The sequence below is a fragment of the Ochotona princeps genome, chromosome 2 (genome assembly GCF_030435755.1).
Source record: "Ochotona princeps isolate mOchPri1 chromosome 2, mOchPri1.hap1, whole genome shotgun sequence".
Lineage (NCBI taxonomy): Eukaryota > Metazoa > Chordata > Mammalia > Lagomorpha > Ochotonidae > Ochotona > Ochotona princeps.
The window spans coordinates 165,003,682-165,018,013 of NC_080833.1; the positions used below are offsets into that span (position 1 = coordinate 165,003,682).

Below are 14,332 nucleotides of genomic sequence, written 5' to 3' on the forward strand. Positions count from 1 at the left end.
ATCCCCGTTACTAGGTTGCAAACACAGTGTCCGACGGCACCGCTCGCCCTGCGGTCACGCGCAGGGGCCCAGGTCTAGTCTCCTTTCTGCCCGTCCTTCCCACACGTCTTGCCTGGATGTCCGTCTGTGGTTTCTCTCTTTCACGTGATTTTTCTCTCTCGCACATTCTCTGGCTGCTGCTTCCCCTCCTGGTTTCTCAGGGAGAGGTACGTGCAGATGCTTGACCAGATTGCCCGGCACATGATCGACTTCTACAAGGACTTGGTGACGCAGCGCGTGATGGACCAGCGCATCTTACAAGAATTATATAATTTCAAGAACGTGATCGAGGAACTGACCAGGTGAGCGCTGTGAGTGCCCTAATCAGCTCGTGGCAGGATGGTTTGTGACCGGAAGCTCAGAGGGCAGCGTGGTGGTGCCACCTCTCAGCACTCCCAGCTGCCCCATCCAGAGGCTGCACTAGCTTCTCTCTGCCTGCCCTTTTTAAAAAAAGAGATTCCTTTAAGAACGTTTCATTTGCTTTCACTTTATTTGAGAGGCAGAGAGACTCAGAGAGCCAGAGCTAGGAGCAGGAACTGAGAGAGGCCTTGCGTCCAGTAGGTCACTCCCAAGTGCTTGCCTGGGCAGTACCTTAACTAACAGGCTGATACCCAAATACCCACCCTCCTTTGACAGATTCCACTGTTAAACCTGTCAGGATCTCATCCACCATGCATGCTGGATTTCTTGGCTTGTTTATAAGGAGGAAAGGCGAGGCAACTACATGTAAATGAGAAAAGGCTAACATTGAAATCTGATGTCCTGAGTAGAAATTTTTTTTGGAATCTCCACTTATGGTTTTAAAATGCCTTTGCTTTGTTTTAGGGAATTGTGTCTAGTTCGGGCACATGACATGAAATTAACAAAGGAAGCAGAGAAGGCCCATAAGGATTTGGCTCAAGCTCTTTTGGATGCTGAAAAGAACGCCAAGTGAGTTGCTTCAAGTTTGCGTGGCTTGTCTGAGAGCTGCTTATACAGCTGCTGAAACAACAGGTGTAATACCAGCTTCCCTAAAACACGTGGTTGCTTTTGGCATTAATCGTTTTGTTGAGTGAGGTTTGCAGACTGACTTTTGGGTTTTCTAGGCGAAAGTATAAAGAAGCAGTGTGTGCAGCACATCCTATAGAACTGTCCTGCTTACCATGCAACATCCAGTGTTGAGATTACAAAGAAATTGACTTGAGAGGATTATTATTATGAAAATTAAAGGTATTATTATAAACAAAGTACCTAGCATGGTGTCTGAACCTAGTCAGAGCTATGACAATATGAGAAATTCTTTTTTCAAACATTCAGAAAAAGAAAATGTTACAGTAAGCACTGCTGGACCGCGTAGCCTGAGTTATGTTGCTCATTATATGTCGCGCCGTGCCGTTCTCGTTGTATCTGCTTCACACTCTGTTTTTGCGGGGTCAGGGGGACAGGGCCACGGTGCAATGCGTTGTCCCTTCTGGGGCTGGAGGAGGCGGTGACCATGCAGGGTTCAGGTGTCACAGACCACGGAGGCCCAAGGGCTTTGCTTGAGGCTTAGTGAGTTATCTTTTCTGTTAGCCAGAGATGCTCTTTTAAAAGCCTCTGGCATGGCTCTGGCTTCAAGTCGGGGAGGGGTAAAGACTCACCCGGCTGCTCCTGCATCTTGTTATTTTGAAAAATAGCTTCCAGGCTGGCATTCCTAACCTAGCTTGAGAGCTAGCAATTGCAGGAACAGTCCCCTCTCCCCTGTTTGTGTTGGCTTTTCATGCCCAGGGATGGCCCCTTCATCAAGGCTCTTAGCACATTGTCCTTAGGGGACCACTGTGGGGGATTCTGAAGCAGGTGGCTTGGATGGCCTCATGGAGTGTTTTTTTTTTTCTTTAAGATTTATTTGTTTTTATTGGAAAGTCAGATTTACAAAGAGAAGGAGAGACAGAAAGATCATTTGATCTGAAAGGAGCTTCCTCCGGGTCTCCCATGTGGGTGCAGGGTCCCAAGGTTTTGGGCTGTCCTTGACTGCTTTCCCAGGCCACAAGCAGGGAGCTGGATGGGAAGTGGAGCAATTGGGATTTGCAGCAGCATCCATCTGGGATCCCTGTGTATGCAAGGTGAGGATTTAACCACTAGGCTACTGTACCAGGTCCCATAGAGTAGTTTTGTCACTGTTTCTTTTCTTTTTAAAATCATTTATTTCGAAAGCCAGAGTTAGAGAGAGAGAGAGAGAGGGAGAGCAAGAGAGAGAGAGAGAGAGAGAGGGAGAGCTCTTCCATCCGCTGGTTCACTACCACAATGACCACAGTAGACACCACAGTGGTTGAATCCTGGAGCTGGGAGCTTCGTACTGGTCTCACACATGGGTGGCAGGCGCCTCAACACTTGGGCCATCCTCTGCTGCCTTTCCCAGGCCATTAGCAGGGAGCTAATTCAGATTGGAGCAGCTGAGACTCAAACTGGGGGTCTCAACTTGAGACTCAGCCTGGATGCTGAGTGTCAGCATATGGGATGCTGGCACTGTAGGCAGAAACTTAATTTGCTATGCCACAGCACTGACCCCTTGCCTTTCAAATGAATAATCTTTACCAAAAGAAAAAAAAAAAAGAAACATCATTGTGAATTAGAAGGAAAAATATGTTCTGGCAGAGATGCAGAAAGATTCGATAAGAAAATGTCATTTAATTATACATATGCTTTTGCATGATTGGGAGAGAATTTCTTTAAATCTTGTATGAATTATATATAATTTAAATTTATTTAAAATATTTATTAATGTATTTGAAAGCTAGAACTACCTGCTGGTTCATAATGTGAATGCCCACAAGGCTTGGGGATGAGCCAGTCTACAAGGAGCAAGGAATTCCGCCCTGAGCTTCACATGTGGATGGCAGGGCCTCAGGTAGTTCGGCCGTTCTCCGCTGCTTTCCCAGGCATCTGAGCAGGAATCTGGATTGAACGTGGAGCAGCCAGGACTCAAAGGAGCACTCCTGTGGGATGCTGGCATCGCTGCAGCACAGTGCCAACTCCGAAATTCATCTTTAAACATTCATCCGTTTCCGTTTTCCTTAAAAGGCAAAGAGACGGAAAGACCTTGCGTTCATTGATTCACTCTGTAAAAGCTGGCAACATCTGGGACTGGTCGATTAGGACTGGTCAGTCACCCATGTCTCCCATACCCTTTCCCTAGGCTGGCAGTGACCCGAGGACTTGAGCTGTTACCTGCTGCTGCTTCCCGGGGTGCAAGTTAGCAGGCAGCTGTGTTTGCAAGAGGAGCTGGGCTTCGCGTCTGCATCCCAGCATGGACTGGGAGCATTCCACGTGGCAGCTTCACTGATTGGCCAAGCGCCTTTCCCTAGGTTAACAGTGTTTCACAGTTTCCAGGCTCTGTGCCTTTAATCAAGAGTGCTGAGGCTATGAGTCAAGATAAAGCTGCTCTGTTACCGTTACCTGTGTTCTGGTTTTCCTACCAGGTATTGTGTCACGTGCCATCGGAATATGAAGTTGTGGAAGTTGTAGGAAAGTTCTAAGTGTTTCAAGCAGGGAGTGATACAGTGGAGTTTTCACTTTGGTTAGACTGTAGGATTTATAAACAAAACATAGATTTTTTTTCCTTGTACTTCGCTTCAGGTAAGCTATAGTTACCTTAGGATGAGTTTTAAAGGAACAAATGACTAACTATACAGTTTTTAAAATGTCTAAATAGTTATTGAATTTTTTCTTTTAGAATTGTAGAAGAATACCACGAATTATATTCATTGCAAAGAGGAAGGATGGAGAGTGATATTAGACAATTAATGGCAGAAAGAGACCACTGGAGCTCAGCTACCCATGAACTGGCCCTAAAGGTTGGTTTGCCTGGGTTCACAGCACGGATTTCATTTTTGGCTAAATACATTTGGTTTTGTAATTTGCAGCTATATTGATAACCCTCCCTCAAATGAATATGTATATTGATTAATTAATAATATAGCCTTTGTGCATCTTGAAAAGCTAAAGAGAATTATTTTCATTCACCTTTTTTCTGTTGGATACCTAGTTACTGCACAGTTGAGGACTATTTTAAGTATAATCTGTAAAGTATGATTTTGTATTATTTAGGAATTTGTTTAAAATTTTCAGCTTTAATTTATACTAATTATAAACTAGAGAAGATAGTTTTATTTTTTTATGTGCTGTAACCATATTGTTATCACTGGATATTGTGCTCTGGTCCTAACAGCCTAGTATACAAGATGACAGTGAGTTGAAGTGTGATTGCCTATGGAATTTCACATACTGCTTTAGGGAGCTAGTGAAGTCCTACCACCTTATTCTGTATATCTAATGTACCTACTTGATAGTTACCTCTTGTGACATCTGAGACTTATTAGGTATCAATAGTAGTGAATTATGACCCACAACGGCTTAAAATACTGGCTAAGTTGGATTCGTTCCGTAGTACATTAGAGGCAGGTCACAGGACTCTGTGCAGGTATAGTGCATTAATGCTGCACTTCAGTTCTTTGTTTAAAGATTTATTTATTTTCATTGGAAAGGCAGGTCAGATTTATGGAGAGAGGGGAGACAGAGGGAAAGCTCTTCCATCTGCTGGTTCACCCCTCAAGTGGTCAAGACAGCCAGAGCTGAGCCAATCTGAAGCCAGGAGCCAGGGGCTTCCTCCAGGTCTCCCACATGAGTGCAGGGTCCCAAGGCTTTGGGCCTCCGTCTATACTGCTTTCCCAGGCCACAAACAAGGAGGTGAATGGGAAGCAGGTTGGCTGGGATTAGAACCGGCGACCATATGGGATCCCAGTGTGTTCAAGGTGAGGACTTTAACTGCCACGCTATCACTCCAGGCCCACAAACAAATCTTTAAAAGAAAAAAAAAAAAGAATTCATACTTCTTGAAATGTACTGAAAGTCAAAATAGGTAAGAATGTGGTTGTTAAGAATAGATAAATCCAAGAGGACCGAATAGAAAATTATAAACTGACTCATGTATATGTGAGATGTTCAAACTGGGTAGACACAATTTGTTATACAGTGAAAATTTAGATATATAATAAAAAATATTACACACACAATTAAATCCTAGAAGAGATCGAATATTTGGAAATGAAAGAATGGAACTGTAATTTACCATAATAAGTGAGAATTTCAAAAAATGAACTTATTTGAAAGGCTCAGCTGCAGAGAGAGAAAGTCAGAGAAAGATCTTCCATCTGCTGGTCCATGCCCCAGATGGCTGCAACAGCCAGGGACAGAAGGCCGGAGCTGAGAGCCAGGAGCCAGGAGCCAGGAGCCAGGAGCCAGGAGCTTCGTTTGGCTATCCTGCATGGGTGCCAGAGGCCCAAATCCTTGGATCCTCTTTCGTTGTTTTTCCCAGGTCGTTAGCGGGCAGCTGGATTGGGAGCAGAGCATCTGGGACACGAGCCAGCACCCATATGGGATGTTGACGTCACAGCTGGCACCTGGTGTATAGTTAGCTATGCTACAGGGCAAGCCCCTGAGAATATTTTTATGATACTGGAATGGGGAAGCTCTTTGTATGACATGAAAGGAAACTTAAATGAGAACCTTCTCTGCAGCACTAATGACAAAAGCAAGTGGCAGACGGAATAAAACGTTGGTACCTTATGGAGAAAACAGTGCTATGCAAGTAGTCTAGTAAGAGCATGTCAAAAATGAAAGTACTTCAGTAGAACTGTGAGCATAGAACATAGTCGGATAATTCAGAGTAAGAAATTCAAATGGTTACTCAGCCTATGAAATTTACTCAGCCTCACCAAATTAACAGAAACAGGGACCAACAGTTGATATCACTTTGCACTTGCAAGATTAGCAAGTGTTAAAATATAAGCATGAATAGTATCATGTACTATCGATGGGGACTTAAATTGATACAACTCTTTTGGACATTTGTATTCTCAGCTTGGTGATTTTTACGCTTTGGTGATGGTGTGAAAGCAGTGTGAGTTGAGTTGATGTTCCTTGAGCTCACCGTATGCATATAGTGTAATGCCATTCCCTAGTCCTGGGCAGCGGCATCAAGCCTCAGCCAGCTCTCAGCCGTGACTGCAGGGGTGCTCAGCTGAAATCCTACATCTTATATTGCTAAGCTGTGACGGTCAATGGGCTATGTGCCTGAAATGTATTTTCACCTTACTGTGGGTTTGTTGGAATGTAACCCTATTGTTAGTTGAAGAGCCCCTTTGACTAAGATCTCACTAGCAAGAATACGTTCCTGAGAAACACCAGTGAAAGAAACTGAGGGCACGTGGTTATCAGTTACTGAAAGACAAGTGGACTCAGCCTTTTGTTTAAGACATTGATTAAAACGCCTGCATGCCGCCTGAGGGTGCTCGGATTGATTCGTGACCCAGGCTCCCACACAGCTGCCTGCTGCTGCAGATCTTGGAATGCAGTGGCCATGATGGAGATCTTGGGGTCCCTGCCACCCACAGGGTGGCCTGGAGTGTGTTCCCAGCTCTGGCTGCAGCCTTGACCCACCATTGCAGAGATCTGAGGAGTTAGCCAGTGTATAGAAGAACTCTCTATTGCTCATTCTCAAACGCATTTTTAATTTTTTTAGGTTAAAATAGCCTTAATACCCATTGGTATGGAAATAAGCTTTAGTTATCCAAACACTAGAACACTGAACATTGTTATTTAAAGGAGCCTAAACTCCCAACTCAAGACAAATACACAAAACTCAGCAGCCATGTGGAGGGGGAGACCCCAGTGTAAGAAGTCTGTGTAAATATCTGGAAACTGATGTGGCTGCCACTGTTGGAAGTGTTTTTTTTTTTTTTTTAAAGATTTATTTATTTTTATGGGAAATTCAGATAAACAGAAGGAGAGACTGAGAGAAAGATCGTCCATCCACTGGTTCACTCCCCAAATGGCCACAATGGCCAGCAGCCGGGGGCTTCTTCCGGGTCTCCCACATGAATGCAGGGTTCCAAGGCTTTGGGCCGTCCTCTACAGCTTTCCCAGGCCACAAGCAGGGAGCTGGATGGCAAGTGGAGCAGCTGGCCATGAACAAGCTCCCACATGGGATCCTTGCAGTTGCAAGACAAGGATTCAGCCACTAAGCCATTGCTCCAGGTTCTGGAAGTATTTTTAAAAGCAATGCTAGAGAGTTAAAGTAAGAAGTATAGAACATGGAAGAAAGGAAGTTACTGTCCTCTTGAGTGGTTGGACCTCATCTTAGACACAGTGCTCCATGCTTCTGAATGCTGAAAGGGGCGTTGACATATTCTGAGTAATCAGTACTGACAATAGCTATAGAAGAAACCAGTCTGAGCCAGACCTGTCCAGGAGAAAGCAAAGACTGCAGAGGCCCCCGCGTTCCGAAAGCAGTGACGCCCTGGCAGAAGCTCGTTGCGGGGACTTTGAGTTTGTCATCCCTAAAGCCCTCCCAGCCAGGAGAATGTCACCTGGAATATCAGCTCCCTGAAAACAAGGACTTTGTCTCTCTGTTTTTTTAAGATTTTTATTTATTTTTTATTGGAAAGTAATATATACAGAGAGGAGAGGAGAGACAGAGAGGAAGATCTTCCAGCTGTTAATTCACTCCCATGTGGCTGCAATGGCCGAAGCTGAGCAGATCTGAAACCAGGAGCCAGGAGCCTCATCTGGGTCTCCCACACAGGTACAGGGTCCCAAGGCTTTGGGCCGTCCTCGACTGCTTTCCCAGGCCGCAAGCAGGGAGCTAGAAGGGTAGTGGAGCCGCCACGATGCGACATGGCGCCCATATGGGATCCCAGTGTGTGCAAGGCAAGGACTTTAGCAGCTAGGCTACCACGCCGAGCCCTCAGTAACTGATTTGATTCATTCAGTTATTGTTTTATGTAGATAGCTGTTTCATGTCCAATATAACTACAGCAGTTCTCAGTTATGGCTCAAGAACGCCCTGGGAGCTTATGAAACTCTTTTGGGAGCTCTGTGGTCTCAAAACTAGTTTCCTCAGAATACAAAGATGTTATTTGGCCTTTTGTTTTCATTTTCTCATGAATTCGTGGTGGGGTATTCTAGAAGCTGCATGACGTGGAATATTGTGAAAAATTGAATGCAGAATAAACATGAGAATCGAGCTCTATTCTTTTTAATACAGATATTGAAGAGATTTGTAGAAATGTAAATCAATGTACTTTTCACTTTTTTTTAAATTGCAGTTATTTTTCCACAAAAATGCTATATGTGTTAACACATAATGGGTTTGTTTATATTATGCTTAAGTGAGTTAACAGATCTGTGTTTTAAATAACCATAGCTTGGTTTCCAATGCATCTAATCTCAATAAATATATACTATAAGACGAAGTTCTCAGTAATATTCAAGAGCAGAAAGGGGTCATTAGGTTAGTTTATTCGAGAAATACTGCTTGCAGTTGAATTTCGTTTTAGTTTGATAGTTCTAATAAGTGTCAATTTGCCATTCAAATTAGTAAGTGAACTAGAATTTTTGCTTCTTAATGCTTCAATGAAACAATGATACATTAAAACACTATGATAAATTCTAATAATCTGTTAATGTTTTAGTTTCTGAGTGTAGTACATTATTTTTACAGGTAATTGAAAGAAATAAAGTCATATTGGCACAAAGACTTTACCTCAATGAAAAAGCCTGGAATAAATATACTAAACATTTCATCATACTGCTCTCAACCAAGGTAAGTCCAGTTCACTTCAGTGACGAACAAAAGACCACCAGTGCTGAGAGGTGATGCTGGTAGATTTTTGTTTATTTCAAAGACACACACAGGAGCATCTCCCCTTGTCTTCGCTCACTCCCCAAATGCACAAACAGTTGAGAGAGCCGGGCCAAAGGCAGAACAAAGGACTGCCATGTTGGTGGCAGGGGCCAGCTCTCTGGCTGTCACGTGCTCCTCCAGGGCGCACATTAGCAGGAAACTGGAATTGGGAGTGGAGCTGAAGAGCCCACACACCTTGGCATGTGGGCACGTAGAGCGGTATGTTAACAGCTCTGTATACCCACCCTGAGAGCTGAGACTACTACAAGTCATTTTTATTTAAATTATTTTTTAAAGCTTATTTATATTTATTGGAAAGTCAGTTTTTTACAGAGAGAAGAAGAGACAGAGAGACATAGCTTCCATCTACTTGGTTTGTATTTATTTATTTTATACCCTCTCACCTTTTTAAAAAAATATTTTTGGCAATCTTTACATTGTTAATTACGGTAAAAAGGTACAAGGGCTATAGGGAAGGGGTAAGACTATTATTTCCCTGTTGTTTCCTTCATGTAACTGAGGTAAAGGGGATATTGAGGGAGAAGCCCCACCCAGTCTCCCACCCAGCCGAGGTCCCCGATGTGGGGCATGCTCTGAGATCCTTGCTCAAGTGGTTTTGATAGTTCACCAGTTATGAATCACTGCCATTCTCGCCACTCCAGGCACGATGAGGTCATTGAAGAATCCACTGGTTGACATAGTCCATCATAGAGTCTCCATTTGCCCAGTATTTCACTGCCAACATATAGCTGAGGTGGTGGATTGACCTGTTCTGTCTTCCGTCTTCTCTTGGTTAGGGTTCTGAGTCTGCCATTTCGGTTGAGGTGATCTTCAAAAGAAACTTTGAAGTGTTCCCAGACCAGATTCTTATATGTACTAGCAAGTACAGGGCCCGGCACAGTCCATCGCCCTGATCAGCTGATGGTTGCAATTGCTGGGTTGGTTTTGTTTTCAGCCCCGACTTCCTCTGGAACCCATGGGTGTTGCAGTCCAGCCTGGTTCTGCCCAGCACACACTCGGCCCTCACATAAACCAGTGGGAGCTGCAGCCCAGTCGGAGCGACCCACAATAACCCCCACTAGGCCCACCCCCTACCCTGGTTTGCCAGTATGTGTAACAGACTAGTCCAGTCTGCCCCATATCCCATTTGGCTCTTGTACATGTCAGTGGGTATCGAAGCTTAGGTCCATCTAACCAGCTCAACTATCCAGCCCTCACAGATGTTGTTGGGTGTCTCTGTCTAGCCACCCCAGCCTCTGTCCTAGTTTTTTGTGCCCTCCCATGGGAGTGGTAACCCAAGAGGGAGGAGCCCACTATTTCCCTCCCAGGTCTCTCTCACTCCCAAATAATGCACTTTCCAGGTGGTTCTGTGGTTAGACTTGACAGTATTAGTCCCCAGTGCCAGCTTCTGCCAGCTGATGCTGCGGCTAAGCCCAAACAACCCTCACCCACTCCAATTTTGTTTGCACCAGTAGGAATAATCTGCCCAGCCTGGTTTTTCCCTGATCTGGTCCACATGAGGCACACAGGTGCTGTAGCCCTGCCTAGTCTGGTCTGCCCCCATCCCAGCTCACGCTCTCCAGTGGGAGTAGCTGTCCAGTAAGGGAACCATCCCTTATTCCCCTGCCGGTTCTGCCCCTCCCTTCCTGATTCTCACGTGCGCAGGTTGAGTGCTACAGTCACATTTGGCACAGGCAACCTCACCTTGGCTTTCTGTGTTGTGTACTGCTTTTGTCGCTACCGAACTTGGCTCGACCCACACTCTGCTCTGGCATTCGGATTTGCCAGTGGGTGGTTGAACTGATTCAGCCTGGTCCACCCCCAACCCATGGCAAATGTGTGCCAGTGGGACACTTTCCATGACCTCTTCTGGGCTGTTTCCTTCCATGCTTCTTGCGCTTACTTGCACGATCTGTGTCCTGTCAGAGGAGTTGCCCAGGCTCCTCCATCAGAGCCCCTCTGAGTGCCAGGTTTCGCACATACCAGTGGGTCGATGAGCCAACACTCTTCCATCTGCTTGTTCACTCCCCAAGTGGCCTCAAAAACGAGAGCTGAGCTGATCTGAAGCCAGAAGCCAGGAGCTTCCTCCAGGTCTCCTACACGGGTGCAGAGTCCCAAGGCTTTGGACCATCCTCCATTGCTTTCCCAGGCCACAAGCAGTGAGCTGGCAGGGAAGTGGAATAGCCAGGACATGAATCAGCACCCATATGGCATCTTGGTGCTTAAAGGGGGAGGATTAACAAATTGAGTCGTTGTACCTGGCTCCACAAGATGATATTTTTAAAGAAAAATCTCTTTTTAATATTTCAGTATGTTTCCTTTGGTTTTCTCTGTGGCGTTAATGCTAATGATGGCCTGATGTATGGTGATTATTTTTTGTCGCAAGAGTAAATGGATGGGTTGTTTGACTTCGTGCTTGTTACCTAGGATACTGCAGACCTTGCAATGCTGCAGAAGTTGACACAGAAGTGGAGGAACTTAATGAATAAGTTTAAACAGGAGGTGGAGCAAACTGAAGAATGTACCTTGGAGAAACTGAAACTTGTTCAGGATGGCATTATCAAATGGCATCAAGTCTTGGTTGATAATCCGTGAGTCTACAGGAATCTTGTTTTCCGACGATATTATGCTGTATGTGATAACTCAGGCCCATTCTCTTGCTTCTCTCCATATTTTACCTCTTTGCTACTCAAGGATGCTGGGGAGGCAACCAACACTCTTGCAAAGGACTTTGCTGCTTTCTAGTGTTACCGGTAATCTGTCCCAATTCCCCTGCCCAACTGTTACTGTGTTCATTGAAGTCCCACTCATTATCTTCTCTCTTTCAAATGTCATGTCATCACTGTTGGCAAGCATGAATATAATGGACTACGAGCAAATCCCACAGCACAGTGCTTATGCCAATGCGTGACAATTAGAGGGAAATGGTTTTCCCTTAGCTGTCCTACTTTGCAATGGCAGAAGCTGCCAGTAAAGTGCTTGACCTGAACCGGATGACTGAGTCACAGCAAAGATTGATGGGAATCCATGCTTTGGAAGCAGACTGAGCCAGATGGTGTCAAAGGTTATTTTTAGAAACTTAAGATACTCTGTTTGCTGAGGAAACACAGTATTTCCATTTTAAATTGAGAACAATGGTTTCATTGTTCCAGTGAGTAAGTCTGGAAGTTCTGGAAGATTAAGCTGGTACAAGTGCAAGCCGATGGCTACCATCACATCACTGTCGTCGTCGACTCAGCTTGGAGCTGGACACGAGTGGCCGAGGCTCTCTTCTCTCTTTCTCTTCAGAAACTTCCTTAACAACTTACAATTAAAGGGAACTCTATATCAGAATTTAGGACCCTTGACCTAAATGTTTATTTATTTTTTTCTTTTCAAGCGTGTTTATTTTTATTTGGAGGACAGATTTTACAGAGAGAGTTGGAGACAGAAGGCATTCTGTCTGCTGATTCACTCTCCAAATGGCCACAGAGGCCAGAGCTGAGCTGGTTCAAAGCCAGCAGGCAGGAGCCTCCTCCAGGTCTCCCATGTGGGTGCAGGAGCAAGAGAACCTGGCCTGCTTTCCCAGGCTGCAAATAGAGAGCTGCATTGGAAAGTAAGCAGCTGAGACACGAACCGGCGCCCGTGTGGGATACCAGCGCCACAGTGGTTAGCCTGCTGTGCCACAGCACCGGCCCCGCTATTGACTCTTACCCCACCTGCTCATTAGGGTTCATCTCTGTTTCCACATCGTTTTGGCAGCCATATTCAGCAGGAATTCTTGCGACAATGATCTAATTTTGAATTCCCAAGACCCAGGGACCATGATTAGGAAAAAAATACCCTCATGATCCAACATCTGAAACTTAGTTGCTCAGGTCTGATTAAAGTCTGAATTTCAAAATTTATATTTACAAAATTAAAGTTGGGTGAGAGGGATTATATCTGGAAGGCATGCTTCAAGTCACTGAGGCAAAACCTAACGCACAGGGCTAGGGCTTCCTTCGTTTCTACTCTGTTCTCAGACCTTTCTCTTTTTTCTTCTTTCAGTGGAAAAGATATGCTGCCCCATAATAAGAAAAATGTATTAGAATTAGTTCTTCTGGAATTCAAGCAGTGGCAAAAGGTAAGATTTTCCAGCAAACAAGTTGGTGCTCCAGGTGCCACTTGTAAACTTGACATTCCTTACCTCCAACTAAGGCACATGCTGTTTTTAGACATTTCATACTTAATTTTATGAAAGACAAGCAAAATATCAAGACCATGGGAGCCTTTTTCATGTTTTAAAAAGATTTGTTTGTTTTTATTTAAAAGGCAGAGTTACAGGAGAGAGAGAGAGAGAGAGAGATTCCTTCTGCTGGTTCACTCCCCAAATGACCACAGTGTCTGGAGCTGAGCTAATGCAAAGCCAGGCGCTTCCTCTGGGTCTCATGTGGGTACAGGGGCTCAAGGACTTGGCCCTCATCCTCTCCCTTCCCAGGCCATAAGCAGGCAGCTGGGTTAGAAGTGGAGCCACAGGGCTTGAACCGTTATCCCTACGGAATGCTGACACCACAGGTAGAGGCTTATCTGCTGTGCCATGGCACCAACCTTGAGGAACATTTTTCAATACACTTAAATATGTCCAGTTCCGTTTCACAGTTCTGAGTCAAAATTGCCTAATCCCAAAAAGAAAAAATGGGGAAAAGATACTCGTTCTCCCACCTAATTGTTATGCATAAGTAACATGTGCCTCATGTGTATCTGGCTTTTCTCTTGCGGACCATTTGGACTTTGAAAATGAATGACCTTGATTCTATTATTTTGAGCAATCATCGCCAGCGCTGTCTCCGGAACCTTTCATCTTCGAAAGCGAAATTGTGCCCCTTACATTGTCACATCTCCTGGTCTCCTTCCCCAGCCTTTCGTGAGAATCAGTCACTTTCTGTTTAAATCTGACTGCTCTGTGTACCTTTTAGCTGTAGGCTGCTACAGTATTTGTCCTTTTCTAACTGGTCAACATGGTGTCCTCAGAGTTCATCCTTGTCATAGCAGGTGTCAGAAATATCCTTCCTTATAAGGCTGAGTAATATTCCAGTGCACGTATTTAAATGCCATATTTGGTTTATCCATTAAGATCATCTTTTGCCAAGCATTTAAACTGTGGGCAATAGGTTTCATTATTTAGATTATTATGATGTTATTGTCTTCATCTGAGCAAGAAGAATAATACAGCACAGCACAGAAATACTTGCAAAGTGAATAAGGAGTTTATGAAATCTCACCCAGATCCCCCAAACACCATTTTCTTTTCTTTAGGATTGACTTCATCAGAATGGTCTCACATTTGAAGATGTTTGCTATGCAATACATATTGGATATAGTTTAAGTACTTTAAAAGGGTTTCTGGATGTTCTGAATGCTACAATTCAAAAGTTATGATTATTTTCATTCTGGTAAATCATGGGTAGTCTCATAAGGCATCAAACTAGATTTGAATTCACTTTAAAAACAGAATGTATGTCATATATCACTTCTTGAGATCTTAAAGAAATGGTATGAAAAATGGTAGTGGACTGTGCAACTTCACAGTGACTGGCCTTCCTGCAGGGTGAGGGCTGGGTAGATTTTGAT

At 44.4% G+C, this 14,332-nt stretch overlaps 1 protein-coding gene across 4 annotated transcripts in view; it reads left to right on the forward strand.

Moving 5' to 3' along the window:
• The window catches only part of AXDND1 (axonemal dynein light chain domain containing 1), a 67,754-nt gene that overhangs the window by 16,647 nt on the left and 36,775 nt on the right, over positions 1-14,332 (forward strand). For 3 of the 4 annotated variants that reach the window (XM_058660993.1, XM_058660996.1, XM_058660994.1), the window contains exons 9-14: positions 201-341; positions 865-969; positions 3,731-3,851; positions 8,558-8,659; positions 11,168-11,331; positions 12,770-12,845. In XM_058660993.1, the coding sequence (XP_058516976.1) occupies positions 201-341; positions 865-969; positions 3,731-3,851; positions 8,558-8,659; positions 11,168-11,331; positions 12,770-12,845 (709 nt within the window). The remainder of the gene's footprint in view (positions 1-200; positions 342-864; positions 970-3,730; positions 3,852-8,557; positions 8,660-11,167; positions 11,332-12,769; positions 12,846-14,332) is intronic. The other variant, XM_058660995.1, reaches the window with a different exon arrangement.